The following is an 18,938-nucleotide window of genomic DNA, read 5'->3' as shown; positions in this document are numbered from 1 at the left end:
ATTGATAATTTAAAAAAATAAAGGTTGTGATGAGGTAGCAGCCATGCACAAGCGCAAAACAGAACGCGGGTATGGAAACGACAACGGCGGCAGCGGTCGCAACATCTGGACACCAGAGACACAAGCGCGGAAGCCATGTTGAGACTCACCTGATATCCAGAGGATAGTCCAGTGCGTCGGGACTTAGAAGCAGGGAAGAAAGGGGAGGCATGCAATAAGCATCCATGTGGCAAACAGTGGACTGAGTGGCAGGGGAAAGTGCATAGTCCCTGTGACACTTTAGCAACGTCTATACACAAATCTGGGATCTTGTCTAGGAGAAAGGCGAAACCACTGGGGTTGATCTCCAGGGTTTCTACACTTCTGAAATAACAACACTGAAATAACAATCCCTTAAAACCATTAAGGGACAACCTTCAACAGGGGAAGTGAGCGCAAGGAACAGAGCCCCTGGATAAATAGGGATGCTTCATCATTCCCCTTTTAATCCCAAATAATGTCCCTATACTTTACTTTCTATCCTGGATTTTTAACATGATCCAGCAGCTGGAGCATGAAGCATTGACAAGCGCCTATCTCTTTGCTGATCCTGATAAACTTTCACTTCACCACAAAATTACATTTGCCCACATGATCCGTTATAACAGCACCCTAAAGTCATGGCAGTTTGTGGTTAGTCAGCGAAGGACAAGAGGTTAACCCAGAGAGGGAAGCGAGTGTCAAGCCAGAAAAAGAGCCTCCTAATCAATCCTGGGCTCTGTTTCATTTCAGAATAATTGACCACATGTTCAAGGGTAAAACATCGTCTCAAGTATGCAAGAGGCAACCGGGTTTGCTCTGAAATCAATGCATGCGGTGGTTCAAGGGCAATTCAATACACACTCATCCTTCCACATTTGCGGCTTTGATTTTGGCGGAATTTGATTATTCACGGATGTTATTATGTTCTCTCTAGGGATCTTTAGGTCTTCCAGCACAACTCTATGGCCAACTTGAACCAAAAGTTGCACTGAAGGACTTAGAGCAGTGATGGCAAACCTTTTAGAGACCGAGTGCCCAAACTGCAACCCAAGACCCACTTATTTATGGCAAAGTGCCACGTACCTCTGGCTTTCTAGTAATGAACTCTGGCAAATGCGACGGCACGAGTGTCCACCGAAAGGGCTCTGAGTGCCCTCTCTGGCATGCATGCCATAGGTTTGCCACCACTGACCTAGAGATTCCTAGAGAGAACACTCCACTAGTCATTTCTACCTCCTCCAGCGCAATTCTGTGGTCAGTGTCTGGCAGATGTCAGCCATATAGTTGCACCGGAAGACCTAGAGATCCCTAGAGAGGTGTTCTCTCAAGTAAAAACATAGTGTTTTTGTTATTTGTGGTTTTCCCACATTCATGGGGGTCTTGTGCCCCTAACCCCAGCGAATTTGGAGGGACAAGTGTATTCCAAGGAATGGGGTACATCTGGACGCCACAGAGGGGTGTCTACCATTTAAAACAATGGTCGTTTCAGGAGAACAATGCAAAACATTAACAGTCCCTGAAACAACTTGTGGTGTCTCTCTTAAATAAGCCAGCCCCTGCATCCATTCTCTTAAACCACAACAACCGCAAAGAAAAGCAGAATGCAAGGGCACCTTGCTGTTTTGACGCAGTTCAGTGGCAGTGACATGGCAGAGGTCTGTTGTTTCCCCCTTTTCAGAATGGGATTTGAAGTCCAGAGAACATGTTTTTAGCTGCAGAGATTGCACCAAGACCCTTAACCCCAGCAAACGTTGGCTCACAGCTGTCAAGCCATCTTGCTCAATGGGATTTTACAGAGATACAACCTGAGAGTAACATTCCCCCTTGTTTTGGATCCCGTTTTCAACTAGTACACTTTGTGGGTGCACACGCATGCGCCTCTTTTAGAATATTTGCAGTATTTAGAGCATTTGCACAGAGAGAATATTTGCATCGATTGCAATGAAAGAACCTGGGGCAGGTTGGATCTGGTGCCCTCGATGTCAGTGGAGAGGTGAAGGTATGCTGGGTTTTAATCCAAACTTTAAAGGCCCTGATCATAGTGAATCTCATCCCTCTTCTATAGGTTCAGCGCATCGGATAATTCCTTTAAAGTGCAGAATAACTCCTCTGTAACATCATCTAAGACAGTGGTCCCCAAACTGAGCTCTTTAATGGATTTTGGACTTCAGCTCCCAGAATCCCAGACTAGTGTCAACATGGCTGAGACTTCTGGGAGCTGAAGTCCAAAATCTCTTCAAAGGCACAGTTTGGGGACCATTGATCTAAGAGGTCCATAAAGGACTAGATCCATCACATCGTTGCCTTGAAACACATCAAGTGTCTAGAGGGAATCTTTGTCACAGCAATATCCGCTGGCAGTTGGTGCCTTTGATATCAGCGGAGAGGCAAAACTACTCTGGGTTTTAATCCAAACTTTAAAGGCCTTAACTATGGTGCTGAAATTCGCCCCCCCCCCTTAATGTTCAGCACATTAAATAAGTCCTTTAAAGTGCAGAATAAAAACCAGGGTGGATTCGCCATACCAGTGACATGGAAAGCACTAGATGCCAATGTTGGCGATGGGGAGGATTTGAGAGTGGCAGACCAGAGCATCGTCCTACCATTGCTTATCTGTGAATGTCTTCAGCACATCATCCTAACAATTCCTGTTGAAAGTAACTTTCTAGGGTTTGGTCTCCTGTATGAATTCTGACAGCAGGACCAAAAGGGTGGCAAAAGTCTGTTAAGTGAAGGTGCGGATGGTCGCTTGAGGGATACTGGGCTTGTTCCCAAAGAAGGTGCACTTTCGGTGTTTACTTCCAAGTGAACCGTAATGTGGGGACGGAGTGACATGGAGGATCAGCAAGTGGCAGGATGGTTAGTGTGGAAAGGTGCGCATCAGTGGGGTGTGTGGAAAGCAAGGAGGTCTACTTACGCTGGGATCTCATTGGTCAGTTGGCTTGAAAACAAAGAAACAGAGACATTCAGGACAAACGGAGAGAAAGAGAAAGAGAGAGATGGACACAGGAAAGACAGCGCAAGAGAGAAATAACATACAACATTCTCCAAAGGGACTATGGAAAACAAGAGGTGGAGAAAGAGGTTGCTCAGCTGTATCCATAAATCCCAGAATTCCCCATGCAGACCCTGAAACGGAAAACACCGGAGGAAAAAGCCTCCGCCCCAGATAGGTTACAGAGACGATAACTATGGGGCCAAGAGTCAAGACATGTCAAACAAAAAGAGTTATTTATGAGATAGGAAAATACATACAATGGTGGGCAGACATGATGGCTGGGATTCAAAAGCACCAAGGTTTGGCAAAATTCCTCTTTTTGAACCATTGGCCATGCTGGCTGGGGGATTCTGGGAATGGTAATAACGTCCCTATGCTCTAACAGAGTATCTATTGGCACTGCTTTGGCTGTGATTGCTGGATATATTGTCTTAACAGGGGCAGGGACTCTCTGATCAGCAAATGCGGGACACCAAGAACAGGGAAAGACCATCATCTTCATACTTTGCACTTCAGTTTCCCAGAAAGACCCAGATGGCCGCTTGCTGGGAAACAGAAAACGGGCCGAGAAGGATGCTTTTGTTCTGCGAACCACTAAGTCGGCTTGTATTTTTAAACTTTTTGAAATGGGATTGGCATCGCAGTATGAAAATTTCCTCCGGCGCATACATTGCTAGCGTTCCACTAACTCATAACATCAGCTGAGCGTTAGAAATCGAATTTAGGCATCCAAAGAACAGGGGCAGGAAAGTTTACCAAGGGCCCATACAGACAGGCCAAAATAAAGCTGCTTTGGGTCATTTTGGAGGGATGCTGTTTAAATGACACATGCATCTTAAGAGGCCACAAGCTGCGCCAAGGCTGCGCTCCAGTCTTTAGGACTGGATTGTGGCTTTGGTGTGGCTTCTGGACTCTTACCTCTTAGGACGCATGCAGCATTTAAACAGCATGCCTCCAAAGTGACCCAAAGCAGCTTTATTTTGGCCTGTCTGTATGGACCCCAAGATAATGCAAATGCAGCAAATATAGCAGTTCTAGGTGTAAACAGTTTTCAATGTTTCACGCTCTACAATGCTCTAAATTTGAGGAGTGAAGGAAAATTTCATGGGGAGGGAGAAAAATTCATATTGGGAGAAGCAATGCTTTCATTTCTCCCTTTCCCAATGTCCTTGGAGGGCAGAATGGGCAAAGAAAGTGGTTTTCCTCTGACTCCCATCATCAGATGTTAAGCTCTGGATTGAATTTTGGCAATCTTACCTCTCCTCTCATAGACACAGCCCTGGGCACATAAATCCCTAACCCAAGCATTTACCTCTTGGTCACAGCATTGTGGTATTCAATATAAGTCCTGCCGTTGAAGGCAATGGCCTCGGAGTCTCCTGCTGCCTTCTCAATGATGACTAGAGGGAGAGAAACAAAAACATGAGTTTACTGTTATGGGTATACTTTTTTATATGCTGGAGATGGATTGCAGGTGGGACAGGAGCACATATATATTTGTTTCCAAGCTTTATTGACACATCTTCCCACCACGACAATCGGTCCTGCATTCTAGATCACCACAGCCTCACCTTTCTCACAGTGGGCCCCAAAGAAGCCCCTCTGACAGGCGCATTCGTAACTCTCCATGCGGGGATTGCACATCCCTCCATTCTGGCAAGGGCTGGGCTTCTGGGTGCAGGGGTGGAAGCGGAAAGTGGAGATCTCAATGGCGCTGCGGATGTTCTCCTCCTTGAGCAACGGGATGCCCTTTATGGAAATCTGAGCAGTTGGGAGAAGTGGAAGGAGAAGGGAAAAAAATAAGAATTTGAGAGTATTAAACCAATCATGCAACAGGGAAACCTCACTACAAGTTATCCCCCCTGTTATTCTCCCAGCTTTAGTCTTTTAGAATTAGAAAGAAAGTGATCATGTTGCCTTCTCATTGGAGATGGGTACCTCTTCTCAATAGACCTTCATATAGGTTCAGAGAAGGGCAATGAAGGGCAATGGAGATGAGTTCCTCTTCTCAATAGACCTTCATACTGGTTCAGAGGATGGCAATGGAGATGGGTACCTCTTCTCGATAGACCTTCATATACGTTCAGAGAAGGGCTATAGAGATGGGTATCTCTTCTCGATAGACCTTCATATACGTTCAGAGAAGGGCTATAGAGATGGGTATCTCTTCTCGATAGACCTTCATATAGGTTCAGAGAAGGGCTATAGAGATGGGTACCTCTTCTCGATAGACCTTCATATAGGTTCAGAGAAGGGCTATAGAGATGGGTACTTCTTCTCGATAGACCTTCATATAGGTTCAGAGAAGGGCTATAGAGATGGGTACCTCTTCTCGACAGACCTTCATATAGGTTCAAAGAAGGGCTATAGAGATGGGTACCTCTTCTCGACAGACCTTCATATAGGTTCAGAGGAGGGCAATGGAGATGGGTGCCTCTTCTCAACACAGGTTTGCAGACAGAAACAGAGACTGAAAAGTGTTCTTTAAATATTCCTATCCTAACTGACCCCAAACACAAACTCCTGCCCTTCATTGTCTCATCTCTCACTTTACCCTTTACATAACAGTCTTCTCTATCTAATCTAAATCTAGCTCATATCTCTGAGTTTAACATCCTAGCTCTAAATGATTTTGGGTTACTAAGATGAAAACTGGAGACAGCTCCTTTACTTTTAATGGTTGTCTAGAAGAAGGAATTTCAGCAAGTGTGGCGTGTGGCTTTGTTTCACAATAAGCAACATCTGCTGAGACTCCCTCCTCTAAGCAACCAAGACATGTAGAACAAGATGATCAAATATCTGGAAACCAAACCTTATCAGGAAAGACTTGGGCTGCTAGGTATGCTAAAGCTTGGAAAGAGATGATTCGTTCCATGTTCTCCCTCTCACCTAACAGATCCCTTACTTTATTACATATACTATACACTACATACATAATCACAGCTTAGATGAATTGCTGTGATAAATACAACTACCTTTTAACAAACATCCAGGACATCACAGTTCCATCTTACCTTCTGGATGGCTCCATCAAAGCTGGTGGACATGGCTGCAGCCCGGGCCAGTTTGCTGAAGTCGGGCGCTCCTCCAACATAGAGGGGCTCCTTCAGGTTGAGAGACGTGTGAGGAAGCTGGACCAGAGGGAAAAAGCAATGAAAAAGGAGAAGACCCAAAATGGAAGCCAAGTACCTGTCTGTCTGGGGGGCAAAGGGGAGGAAAAGCAAACTGAGGACCAAGGACCCCATCGCTTGAGAATCGCTGCAGAGCTTGGGAAAGTTATTGTCCCAGACTAAGCCTCTCAAAAACCTATTGCTTGTGTCAGCTGATAGATTTTGGGGAACTTTAATCCAGAAAAGGAACTTCCCCAAGCTCTATTTCTTTGGAAAGTTTAATGTCATAAAAACAGTAATCGCTAGGAATCCTAGAAGCAAGAATCTGGGCCTCCCAAGCCTTTTGCATTTTTTAAACAGTTTGCTAAAAAAACACGGGTCCAGTTTCTAGGGACATTCTCAGTTTCTTTAACAATGGTACAACAAATAGCAATCCATTAGAAGCAGTATCAGTAGGACAGCAAATCTTTAAGAGTACTGAAGCTAAAGGGAGCATACATTTAAAGTCTAGATCAGTGGTTCTCAATTTATGGGTCACAACTCCTTTGGGGGTAGAATGACCCTTTCACAGGGGTCACCTAAGACCCAAGGTTGGCACCATAATCTATAATAATCTAGTACAGTGGTTCTTAACCTGTGGGTTGTGACCCCTTTGGGGTTCTCAACTGGACTTTAAGAACCCTAATGTGGCTCTTAAAGTCTAGATCAGTGGTTCCCAATCTGTGGGTCGCACCCCCATTTGGGGGTAGAATGACCATGTGAGCATTAGGGAGGTTGAGAACCGCTGGTCTAGATTAAGGCCCCAAAGCACTGAAGCAACCTAAGAAATTAAGGCCTGTTACAGACTGCCAAAATAAAACTGCTTCGGGTCTCTTTGGAGGTATGCTGTTTAAATGATGCATGCATCCGAAGAATCCGGAAGCTGCACCAAAACTGCACTCCGGCGCTTAGGAATGGAGTGTGCCTTTGGTGCGACCTCCAGACTCTTAGGACCCAGGCATCATTTAAATAGCATGCCTCCAAAGAGACCCAAAGCAGCTTTATTTTGGCAGTCTGTAACAGGCCTAAGTTCCCTTGAACAAGATATTGCGATGAGGACATTTCAGCAGCTGGATTTCAACCTGCTTATACAACATTTGGACACTGGAAGCTGCTTTATATTAAGTAAGATTATTTGCTCACCTAGCCTAGTATTGTCTAGACTGGAAGGGGTCGAACTCATAGGCAGTGCTTGGAAAATGTATGTTTTTGGACTACCGCTCCTAGAAGCCCCCCAAGCGGCATGGCGGGTAGGTGATTCTGGGGTTATCACCCCCAAAAGTAAGTTTTTGTTCATGGGGAGGGAGCAAAACTCAGTGGCAAAAGGTATCCTGTGCCTGGAGAAAGTCCCAAGTTCAGTTCTTGGTATCTCCAGTTAAAAGGGGCAAGTGAGAGGTCCTTTCTTTGTCTCCGACCCTGAAGAAGTTGTCAAAGGAGACAATAGGAGTTTAGATGGATGAACAGCCTGACCTGGCATATGGCAGAATCCATTCAGGTTCAGGATCCTTCTCGATCACCTGCCCTCTGCCTCATTTTACATGGGATTCAAGCCTTCTGCAGGCAATGCAGATGCTATTACCACCGAACTATGTTTCTGCCACCCATTGCTCTCACCATCTGTTAAAGAGATAAAGCATCTGCCTGCAAGAAAGGTGGCAGCCCTACATTGCCCTGGTTCCTATTTCCATCCATCTCTGCATTAACTGGACATGCGACTGTTGTGAGCCCAGCCTCCCAAAGTGAGAGCCTGTGTCAGAGATACCCCATGGCTGCTCTTTTTGAAAACCAAAGAAGCTTGGAAGATGAGATGTAAGGAGCATCTTAAGCAGATTAGAAACAAATCCTTCGCTAGGTTCTCCCCACTTGATATGCCCATGCCATCCCCCTGTTTCAATTCCATACTCCTTCCATGGGCAACAACCCATACTTTGTCACACACTGATCAGAGTTGGCTCCGCAATACAGGATACAACCACAGCATCCCTAGCAAATTGCCATGCAACCTCTGCTTAAATACATCTAGCATTTACAAAGGAGTCTGCTTTAGTGTAGAACATCTCTTACTCGAATTTGGAAATGCTACTTTTACAACTAGAAGATATGCAGGGGTAGCCGTGTTGGTCATTTAACAAGTGCAAACAGAAACATCCATCAGTGATACCTTTACTGGCTAACCGAAAAGCACAATATACTTGCTGCAACCTTTCCAAGTTCCATGGGCTTCTTCATCAGGCAAGATGTTACAAACCAAACAGGAGGGGGGGGGGGGGATAATTGGAGATGTTAGATGCCTGCATGTTGTCTCAGTCCATAGTAAAGATGTGCATTTCGGTTGGTCAATAAAGGTATCACTGATGGATTTTTGTTTGTACTTTTACAACTAGCCTGCCTTGGTGGGGCATTCAGGGAATTGTAGTCCAAAAACATAACACTCCAGGCTCTACTCTCACCAGTGTAGTAGACAACATGGTCTTTGCAGTTGTTGCTCTATTTCTGGTATATGCTGTAGCATAGCAATAGCAATAGCAAGTACATTTCTATACACCGCTTACTGGGGTACTAAGCGGTTTACAAAGTGTAAGCCAATTGCCCCCAACAACCTGGGGACTCATTTTAGCGACCGACCGAAGGATGCCAGGCTGAGTCGACCCAGAGCCCTGGCTGGGATTGAACTCACAACCTTCAGCCCTAAAGGCTCTTGGAGTGGCTTACAATTATTATTATCATTAATTAGACGGTTAATATTAAGCTTAGTTCCCTCCCTTTCTTCCAAAATATCACTCACCCCATTCTCAAAGGTGTCACTCTTAAGTCATAGCATCCAAGTCATAGCATCCAAACCACCGTTAATTGCGTTAAAATAAAAAGAGAGACTATCTAATGTTCAATGATATTAAAGATGGGAGAATGGCTGATCTTTGTGGAAATGCGGAGGAAGGAAACAACCCGTTGAGATTAATGAGTCTTTAAAAAAAGAAAAAGGGAAGCATCTATTCTATATATATCTATATCTATATCAAAAAAGAACAACTGATTTTTGTACAAGATGGAAAAAAGGAGTGGGTGGCGGGTATGATCATTCACTGTTGTTTGGATGAAGGAGCAAAGAAACAGAAAGGATGTGCTGGTGCTGGGTGAGATGGAGACGAGCGGAGGACTGTTATACTTATCTTTACCTTACGGGATTTCTGAAATCCAGACAGCAGGAGGAAGGAGAAAGGGAGTGGAAGGAAGAAACACAAAGGAACACCGAAGGAGAAAGAGACAAAGTAAGAGATCAGTGGAGTAATATCATCAGGCAGAGAAGTCCCAAGAAGCAAGCACCAACCCGTCCCCTCATTTAATGGGCAACCAAGGGAGGAACGGCATAGAAGGAAGCAATGGGGTGGAAGGGAGGGAGAGGATCAAAACCCTGGAAGGAAAGGATCAAACCCTGGAAGACGCAAGGCAGCTCCTTTCAAACACAGCGCTTTAAAGCTCAGAAGAGGAGAAAAGGGAGCGCATGTACAAGATCAGACATGAGCCACAGGCATTCCTATGTTCCCTTTGCGGAGAGTCTCGGGGTCCTTTCTTCTCCTATTCCCCTTTCCGAGGCGCGTTTTCTTTCCAGCCTTTAAAAAGGGGGAAAGAAACCGCTCCTTTTAAGATTATTGGCTAGCTGGGAGACAGGGGTCTTAAGGCCAACCGTCTGAAAGTGGAGCATACATACCTCGGTGGGGTTTTTATTAAAAGCTCCCATCTTCAAGGGACCCCTTTCCAGGCTGGCTACAATACCAAGGATTTTTTGTATGGTGCCTAGGATTCGGGAAAGGCTTTAAGGTAGGAACAGGCAAACTTGAGGCTGGTGAGATGTTCAGTGTTTTCCCAGCAGGACCTTGAGAGCCACCACCCAGTTTTGCTGGGTACAAAACAGCATTGCAAGGAGTTGTCGTGTGCCTTCAAGTTATTTCTTTGGCCTTTGAAAGAGGGATATTAAATCCACAATGGACAAACACTGGCAGGAGGCTATTGCCTTCATGTGGGCTACCTAGACGTATCTAGCTATGCTGGAGAGCGAATGCTGAACAGAGATACCTTTGGCCTGATCCACCTGGGATTTCCTTAAGTATGTTCCCAGTGCACTAAAACAGCCATCTGGCTTACCGGAGACTCTCCCATGATCCGTTCGCCATTATTGATCCGCATCACCCCTTTGCGTGCGTTCCTTTCCAGTAAGACACTGGTCCAGGTGTTCAGGGGAATTGGTTCCTTGCTCCTAGGAAGGACATGGCAAGAGAGAAGAAGTGAGAAACAGAGTAACAGAAATCTTGTTCACTCTTCTCAGTTTAAGGCTACTATCCTATGCACACTTAAAATTGGGAGCAGTTCCTTTTTTGGACTATTATGTGCAGGAACTCCCAGGATCCCTTCACACCAAACAGTTATAACACTATCATTGCGCTATAACAGTCATGGTTCCATCCTATGGAAGCCTGGGGTATCATCATCATCATCATCATCATCATCATCATCATCATCTTGTTTGTATCACGCTCTTTTCCTATAACTGGGATTTACAGTTTAGGTAGGGGTATTTGGGATTCTCCACCAGAGAGCTCTAGTGCCTCTCTATAGTTCAAACCCCAGGACTCCATAGGATGCCCTCATGGCAGTTAAAGTGGAACGATAGCTCTATACCTCTTTTGTGTGAAAGGGCCCCTAGTCAACATGCATGACTGAGAGCTATACTCCAAAGAAATGTGATTTTCCTAAACTCTGCCCTCCATGTACTACAGTAGTTACTGTCCAAGTAAGTAAAATCTGGACAGGCTTGTGCTGTCATAAGGTGCTAAGTCCCTGTTCTGGCACAATCCTTGCAAGTGTGAACAATTCTGGAAATTGGTATGTCTGGAGAATAAAAATGACCTTATAGTAGGTGCTGCAAGGTTAAGAGATACCAGTCCCAAATGACATCCTGAACAAGGAGCTTATAACTTAGATACAGCACAGAAAAGCCCCTCTTCCACATTTTATCCAGCCATGTTTCCATGGATAGAAAGTCGCACAGCTAATCTTAACCCTCATCCAGGGTTTCCTGAATCCAGGATATCTGAATTCTCAGAGTCATCTTTGGTTCCAGAATTCAGACAGAACTAGGTCTTTTAAAACATTGTCACCCAAAGAGTTGTAGCCAATGTCTCCGAATTTCAGCTATATGCCATTTACAGTGGTTTTTTTAAGAGACCAAAAAATAGCCTGGACAAAAATTATCCCAACATTATTACTGTATTAGTGTTGTTGATCCTTCCTTCCTTCCTTCCTTCCTTCCTTCCTTCCTTCCTTCCTTCCTTCCTTCCTTCTTGCAAATAAAGAGGGTTGAAAGCAATTCCAAAAGAAATGCTATCTCCATGGCAGTACAGTCATCCCTCCTTTCTTGTGGACTTGAGGTCTGCAGTCCTGAATATTCATGGAGGGGCGACCTCTATTACTTTCAATGGGGTGCACCCCTTGCATGTGCTCACGGGCAGGCACCCCATTTAAGCCTATGGGGCTTGAATATAGGCGAGTTTCCATTTTTGTGCGGGAGGGGAGACCAGAACGGACATTCTTGAGATATTTTTGATTCGGCACCCATACCTCTCCTGAACACAGGGCCTTTTTATGCAATACAATACACTGCAATTCTCCTTGGATTCAGAAAATAATCCAGATCAAGGCACTCAGTGGGATATTTGTATCTGCTTGGATGGGGGTTAAAAGAGCAGCAGACTCTTTTCTCCATTGGGAAGGGATGACAAAGGCAAGTAAACTACTTTAGGAAGACTGAGCACAACCATAATAACTAGTTTGTATCGAACCGCTCTGTAGTGGACAATGGCAAGACCACCGAGGCCAAGGCTACCTTCATTCACAGAGACAAGTCACCTTTGACTTATGAACAAGGCTTTATGAATGAGAAACCTCCAAGAGTCCAGTCAGTTCTTTTCTGTATCAACCAATATTAAAGCTAGAAACACATTGTTGTTGTTGTTTTCCTTACAGACAGTGAGAGAAAGAGAGAGAGGTTTTAGGATGCTAAATTCTAGGCAAGTTAAAGGTTTTGAATTTGAAGACTGTGCCTGGATGCATGGATCACAACATCTTCCAAAGTGGCCCTACACACCCTAAAAACTAAGGCTTTATTACTGTTCTTGCTGAAGGGAAATGGACTTACTTGATCACAGCGGCTCCTTTACCCAGGTCATATCTGTATTCCATGTAGCCATCATGCAAGGACAGGGAAATGAAGTCGCCTTTGCCATCAGTCTTCTGCCCGTTGTAGAAAATCATGCCACTTGGGTTCTTCGCCAGGAACACAACTTCCATGGTCATCTTGTCCCTGCAGAATTGAACAGATGAACCTCAGCATTCACACCAGTTTCGATAACAACAACGTAACATATCCAGAGACCCACCAATGCTGGAGTGACTCCAGAAAACATCCCCAGATCTGATCATGCAGGTAAGTTGCAACTAGTCTGAGCAAGCAATACAGAGGCTGGACTTCACATAAAGCACAATCCACCATCAGGCCCCATTTAAATGCGTCATTTCTGGGCAGGTGAAAGTGAAACATGAAGGACGGAGGAGAAGTGGCGGGGAAGAAAACTTACTGTAAGTCTGGCACGAAAGTCTGGAGCCCATTCAACTCCAGATAGGAGAATCCGTTAAACTCTGGCAGGAAGGGCACCGTCTGGTCCAGTTCTGTGACTGAGAAGGGGGGAAAAGCAAATGAATGAACACTGGAAAAATCCAGATTAAGTAATAGATGTGGATTGTACTGGGGTGAGATTGGGAAGAGAAAGGAAGAGCGAGAGAGAAGAGTGTATACTGGTGATGCAACCAAACGTCAGCCCCATTGAGTTCAATGAGCCATATCTGCAAATGAATGCATATTGTTTTTTGTGGGTTTTTCGGACTATGTGGCCATGTTCTAGAAGAGTTTATGCCTGATGTTTCGCCAGCATCTGTGGCTGGCATCTTCAGGGAACCACAGATGCTGGTGAAACGTCAGGAATAAACTCCCCAGATCTGATCATGCCATCCATAAAAAACTATGGATGCCATCCATGAAAGCCTTGGGCTTCAAAATAGGTACTGGGTTATAATCTCAACTTCCAACCTCCACCTCCCAAGTTGAGGGAAGGGATGTGGGTTTTAATTGTACTTGAAATGTCCTTTAAACTGTTTTAACGAAGTGCATTTTAAAAGAATAGAATTGTTTGTTTAATGGTTTTAAAGCTTTTTCCAAAATAAAATTTTAGTTGAATTTTGTTTTAAATTATTATAAGCTGTTTGGGTGTAAATAAAACAAATAAACAAATGGATGGAGGAGGAGCAGAATTAGGGAATAATCTTACAGTCAGGGAACAAGGAGGTTCCACGGTGGCATCCATGCACAGGAGCATATAGCCATGCTCCGTCCTGCCATCTCTTTCCCCTCTCTTAGCAGTTTTCTTGAAGTTGCATTTAGCAAACAGAACTATTGTCCATCCCACATCATTGCTCCATCATTATTTCCCAATTTGCCGCCCTGCCCCCTGTAATTTTCTGAACCAACAGAGATCAGAGTCCAGCTAACCTGATTCGCAGAACTCCCCTTCCCGCCCCATGGGGCATTCGCATTTGGCACCCCCCTCGGGCAACACCAAGCAAGTTGCGGAAATGTGGCAGGGGTTGGGGTCGCAAGGATTCCTTTCATCGGCACAGGTCGGCCCTGATGGAAGAAGAGAGAGAAAAGTAGGTCTGATAGTCATGCATTTGTTTTAGTGTGTTATCATTATCTGCTTTCGTTGGCTATAAAGTACAGTTGGCCCTCCGTAGCCACAGATTCTGCATCCACAGAACTGTTGCCCCTCCATAGTCACAGATTCGGCATTCATCTGCAGCAGCCGTGTCCAAACTCTGGCCCTCCAGGTGTTTTGGACTTCAGCTCCCAGAAGCCTCAGCCACCTTGGCCAAGGGTCTGGGATGCTGAGAGCTGAAGTCCAAAACACCTGGAGAGCCAGAGTTTGGACATCACTGATCCACAGCTTGAAAATACCCTTCCCTCCAGGAAAAAAAAAAGTCCAAAAGGTAAACCTTGACCTTAACATTTTATATAAGGGACACCATTTGAACGTGGCATTGTATATAATAACACTTGAGCATCTACAGATTTTGGTATTCTCAGCAGGTCCTGGAACCAAACTCCAGTGGATAGGAAGGCTCCACTGTAACAACAGAACCCATAGACAACCATTGGAGAATACTTGCCCATAGAGAATCATAGAATCATAAGAGTTGGAAGAGGCCACAAGGGCCCGCCAGTCCAAAATTAAACATCATCATCCTTATTATTACCTATTATAAATAGGTTGCCTTTTCCAACTATAACCCTGTACATAGAAAATTAGCCTATCAGGGATAACAGGTTAGGACCACCCTCCCCTTCCACATGTCTGCTTACCCCACAGCTCTGTTGCACCAACCTGTATAACCATGGAGGCATTCGCAGTGGAACATCTCGGCTTCTTTGACGTGGCAGAGGCCGCCATGGTGGCAAGGGTTGGGGTGGCAAGGGTTGTTGCCACACTCGCCCACTCCGCTGCCATACAGCACATCGCTGCCTTTCTCCCGCAGGTCGTACATCTGGTTGTTCACGTCCAGCAAGCGGATGCAGCCCTTTAGGCCGGTTGTGACCGAGGTCCGCTCAGCCACCCTGAAAGGAACGGAGGAGTATAAGAGGAGGCAAATATTCAGTATTGCTGGCAAGCCAGGTAAGGCATTGTTTCTTAAGGGAGAGGGGCTGGGCGACCAGTATCCCCAGCCAGTATGGCCACTGCAGACAAAGTGTGTGCTTATGTGCCTGCCGACTTATAGTGAATTTCATAGAATCATAGAGTTGGAAGAGATGCTGAGGGCCATCCAGTCCAACCTCTGCTATGCAGGAACTCACAGTCAAAGCAGCCTTGAGAGATGGCCATCCAGCCTCTGTTTAAAGACCACCAAAGAAGGAGAAGTTGGCAGCATGAGCTTTCGGAGACTTCAGTCTACTTCCTCAGATGCATATAGTGGAGTGGATATAGTTACAAATGCATATAGTTACAGCGGTGTCAAACTGCATTAATTCTGCAGTGTGGATGCAGCTCCAGGTGTGCACTGTGGCCATCGGTGACTCCCATGTCAGGAAGGGAGTGAATCGTGTCTGAGTTCGAGAAAGGTTTAAACAGTGATTCCCAAACTCTGGTCCTCCAGGTGCTTTGGAATTCAGCTCCCAGATTTCCTGACAGTTGGCCAAGATGGCTGGGGCTTCTGAGAGTTGAAGTCAACTCTGGAAGACCAAAGTTTGGGAACCATTAGTCTAAAATCCAACAAACTGAATAGGTTCTGGAGCTAGGGCTCGGAACCATAGGCCTGAGACAGACAGGCCGAAAGGGGAGTGGTGGCGGTGATACTAGGGTTCCGGACTGCGTGGCAACTGCACGGTCCAGAACCATAGTATGTAATGGCAGTGGCTTGATGGCGGCATCCCATCCACACGGCCTCTACCACTTTCACATAGCATCTGCACATTGCGGTGCATCCGTTACGTCATGAGTGCGGCATTGGCATACTCATGACATAATCCAGGTGCCAGTAAAAGAACCCGGAAAACCCGGGTTCTTTTTACTCTGGAGGGACGTGACGTGGTGTAGCGTCCGTCTGAAGTAAAAATGTGTCTCTGCAGACCACCGTTTTCGGGTGGTCTGTACTGCGCCATAGAAAGCGGTTCTAATGTTTGAACAAAAACCTGGATTGGAGTACTGCCCCACTGACATGGGACCCATCAGCTGATGCTGGATGTGTGCACTTTGAATCCTGTTTTCCACGCATGACGCTGAATGAGGCAGCAAAATTTTGCACGATGTTGAGAGTTTCATGACTTCTAGATGTGGGGTGGATAGAGCGAATGGCTTGTTTCGGGGTGGCACTTTGCAACAGCAGTTTTTCATTTTTACCCATGCGTTCCAACCGTTTGCACTGGCATTTTCCAGCTCATTTATATTCTCTTGGGTCGCTGCAGAATTCTGCCTCTCGGTAATTTTTGCTGTTTGTTCTGGGTCGTTTTTTTCTTTGCCACTTTGGATAAACAAATTGTGACTCGCAGTTTAAGGCTGTCATTGTTATAGCCCTGCTGTTTGTTCAAGTATGTAATGCATTGTTGTGAGGAGCGGAGCGTGGTATTGATTACCTGAATAGTTTGCTCTTTGATTTTGCTCATTTTGATTATCTGCATTTGTTTTTTTATAACCAACTCGATTGTTATAGAATGTTGTTGCCTTTTATATCCTCTTGTGGGAAACCACTCCGAGTGCTGTTCACAGCAGAAAAGAGGGATATAAATAAATCTGTTTTGAATGCCTTACTCACCTGAATTTCAATGCTCATCCGCATTTTTAAAAACACTCTTTATAAAACGAGTAAGCGATCGCACCGGAGAGAACGGCTCTAAGACAGCTCTTTCCCCTTTTGTATCAGTTTTCAATGAATTGGATTTCAGGGCCATTGTTGTCTAGCGGCGCTCTTCTTCTAAAGATGACCAGATGCTATGCTCCTGCGGTGTTCATGTTGGGTATCTCAGGTTAAAGAAATACAGTCGTCCCTCTACATTTGCAGCTTTGACTTTTGCAGATGTGATTGTTTGTCGTTTTAAGATGTTCTTTCTAGGAATCTCTAGGTCAGCGATGGTGAACCTTTTAGGGACCGAGTGCCCAAACTGCAACCCAAAACCCACATATTTATTGCAAAGCGCCATGTCCCTCTGGCTTTCTAGAGGGCTCTGAGTGCCACCTCTGGCACGCGTGCCATAGGTTCGCCGTCACTGCTCTAGGTCCTCCAGCACAACTCTGCTAGAAGTTGGCCATAGAGTTGTGCCGGAGGACCTAAAAGTTCCTACAGAAAGCACTTCTCTATTGTAGGTCCCCCAGCGCTAGACAACAATGGACCTGAAACTCAATTCATCCGGATTCCTCTTATATGCTATGGCTCCACGGTCCACTCCCTTAAGCCTCTAATTCTGCACTCCATTTCCCGAGACACATGTATATCTGAGAAGGAACCACATCTAATTCCATCAAGTCCAGCTACTGATCCATCTTACTCAGCATTAACTACAATGGCTGGGAGCAGCTCTCTGGAGTCTCAGAAAAGTAATCTTTTCAGCCCCACCTGGAGATGCCCGGGACTGGATGTTTTGCATCCCAGGAAAGGGAAATCTGTGTTCTTCCAGATGTATGAACTGCAACTCCCATCCCTCCTGACATCTGGCCATGGTGGCTGGGGCTGATGGTATCTGGGGTCCTGACAACCTTTGGAAGGCCATGCGATTCCCATTCCTGATTTGAAAACTAGGAACATGGGAAGCTGCCACAGATCAGGCAGATCCGTATGTTCATCCAAGCACAGTACGTCTCCGAACAGTCAGGCTATCCAGGTTTTCCAGTCCAGGAGATGTTTCCAGCTGGAGATGCAAAGTAGTGAAACAGGGACCATCTGCATGGAAAGCATTGGCCTGTCAGTAAGTGACTCCTGTTCCTCTTCTCTTGTCTGTGATGTACAAGGAGTGGCCCATATCTTAGTGAAGGGATTTCTAAACCTTAGTCCTCCAAGTGTTTTGGACTTCAACTCCCAGGAGCCCCAGCCAGCTTGGTCAACAGTCAGGAATTCTGGAAGCAAAAGTCCAAAACATCTGGAGGACCAAAGTTTGGGAATCACTGTCTTAGTGCCTGCTTTAAAAGGAGAAGACCCAAGTCTCAGTTCTGAGCGTCTTCATTTTAAAAAGATCTTTCTGAGACCCCCAAGAACTGCTGCCAATTGCAGCAGCATATACTAGGCTAAATAGAAACATGGCCCAGTGTGAAATAAAGGTACTTAAGGCATTCAAAAGCAGTTGTGAGGCTCTGCTTTGGGCAAATGTATCTACAAGGCGGAAGCAATACCCCTCTATTGTTTTAATGGGGTCATTTATTACTTCATATTTCTGAAAGTGCTTGCGTTTCAGGCCGCCTTTATTAATTAATCTAGGAGACTCCTGGCCCAGAAGTGGCACTGCCCTGGCATCAGTTGAAAGAAAAACTAAAGGCATAGTTTGAAGGAATATGAGGCTCTCACCTTGGTGAAGCTAAGTTGGTTGGTACCTGAATGGGAGACTACCTGGCTATTCTATGTATGCTCCTTGACTTCCATGATGGAGACTCATAAAATCATAGAGCTGGAAGAGACCACCCAATCCAATCCTCTGCCATGCAGGAACTCACAGTCAATGCACCTTTGACAGATGGCCATCCAGCCTCTGTTTAAAAACCTCCAAAGAAGGAGACTCCATCACAGAGTGTTGGAGGGAGTGTTTTCCACTGTCGAACAGCCCTTAAGTGGACGCGAACACAAGAGGTAGAGAAAGGCTACCATGTCCAACTGTTCCAGGGCTCCAGAACACCCCAGTTCTTCCTATTCCCAATACTCACGCAGCTATTTGGTCTTCCGGCGCCCCTCCGACAAAGAGATCTGTGTCAAGATTCAGCCCGTCCGTGCCACTCGGGCTCTCGCCATTGACGTGAGGTTCCCCGTCCACAGAGAGCATGCCGTTCCTTCGGTTCCGGTTGACCACCAGTTGATGCCATCGACCGGGCTCAATGGGCACCCTGCTTGTGATGATGCCCGTCCCTGAGCCAGTGTTGAACCTGGGGAAGAACGGAGAAGCATGAAGAGATTTTTCTGGGAATGTAACGCTT

General features: G+C 45.6%; 1 protein-coding gene across 5 annotated transcripts in view; it reads right to left on the bottom strand.

Moving 5' to 3' along the window:
* The window catches only part of AGRN (agrin), a 265,408-nt gene that overhangs the window by 11,099 nt on the left and 235,371 nt on the right, over positions 1-18,938 (bottom strand). For 2 of the 5 annotated variants that reach the window (XM_089534268.1, XM_089534271.1), the window contains 11 exons: positions 18,672-18,887; positions 14,658-14,887; positions 13,769-13,903; positions 12,801-12,897; positions 12,362-12,526; positions 10,312-10,423; positions 6,034-6,150; positions 4,591-4,780; positions 4,332-4,419; positions 2,939-2,962; positions 150-182 (listed from right to left, as the gene is read on the bottom strand). In XM_089534268.1, coding sequence (XP_089390394.1) covers positions 150-182; positions 2,939-2,962; positions 4,332-4,419; positions 4,591-4,780; positions 6,034-6,150; positions 10,312-10,423; positions 12,362-12,526; positions 12,801-12,897; positions 13,769-13,903; positions 14,658-14,887; positions 18,672-18,887 — 1,407 coding nt within the window. The remainder of the gene's footprint in view (positions 1-149; positions 183-2,938; positions 2,963-4,331; positions 4,420-4,590; positions 4,781-6,033; positions 6,151-10,311; positions 10,424-12,361; positions 12,527-12,800; positions 12,898-13,768; positions 13,904-14,657; positions 14,888-18,671; positions 18,888-18,938) is intronic. The other 3 variants (XM_089534270.1, XM_089534272.1, XM_089534269.1) reach the window with 2 other exon arrangements.

This window comes from Sceloporus occidentalis, unplaced genomic scaffold (genome assembly GCF_023333645.1).
Source record: "Sceloporus occidentalis isolate IW3139 unplaced genomic scaffold, rSceOcc1.0.p SCAF_8, whole genome shotgun sequence".
Lineage (NCBI taxonomy): Eukaryota > Metazoa > Chordata > Lepidosauria > Squamata > Phrynosomatidae > Sceloporus > Sceloporus occidentalis.
This window is presented reverse-complemented; position numbering and strand designations above follow the sequence as displayed.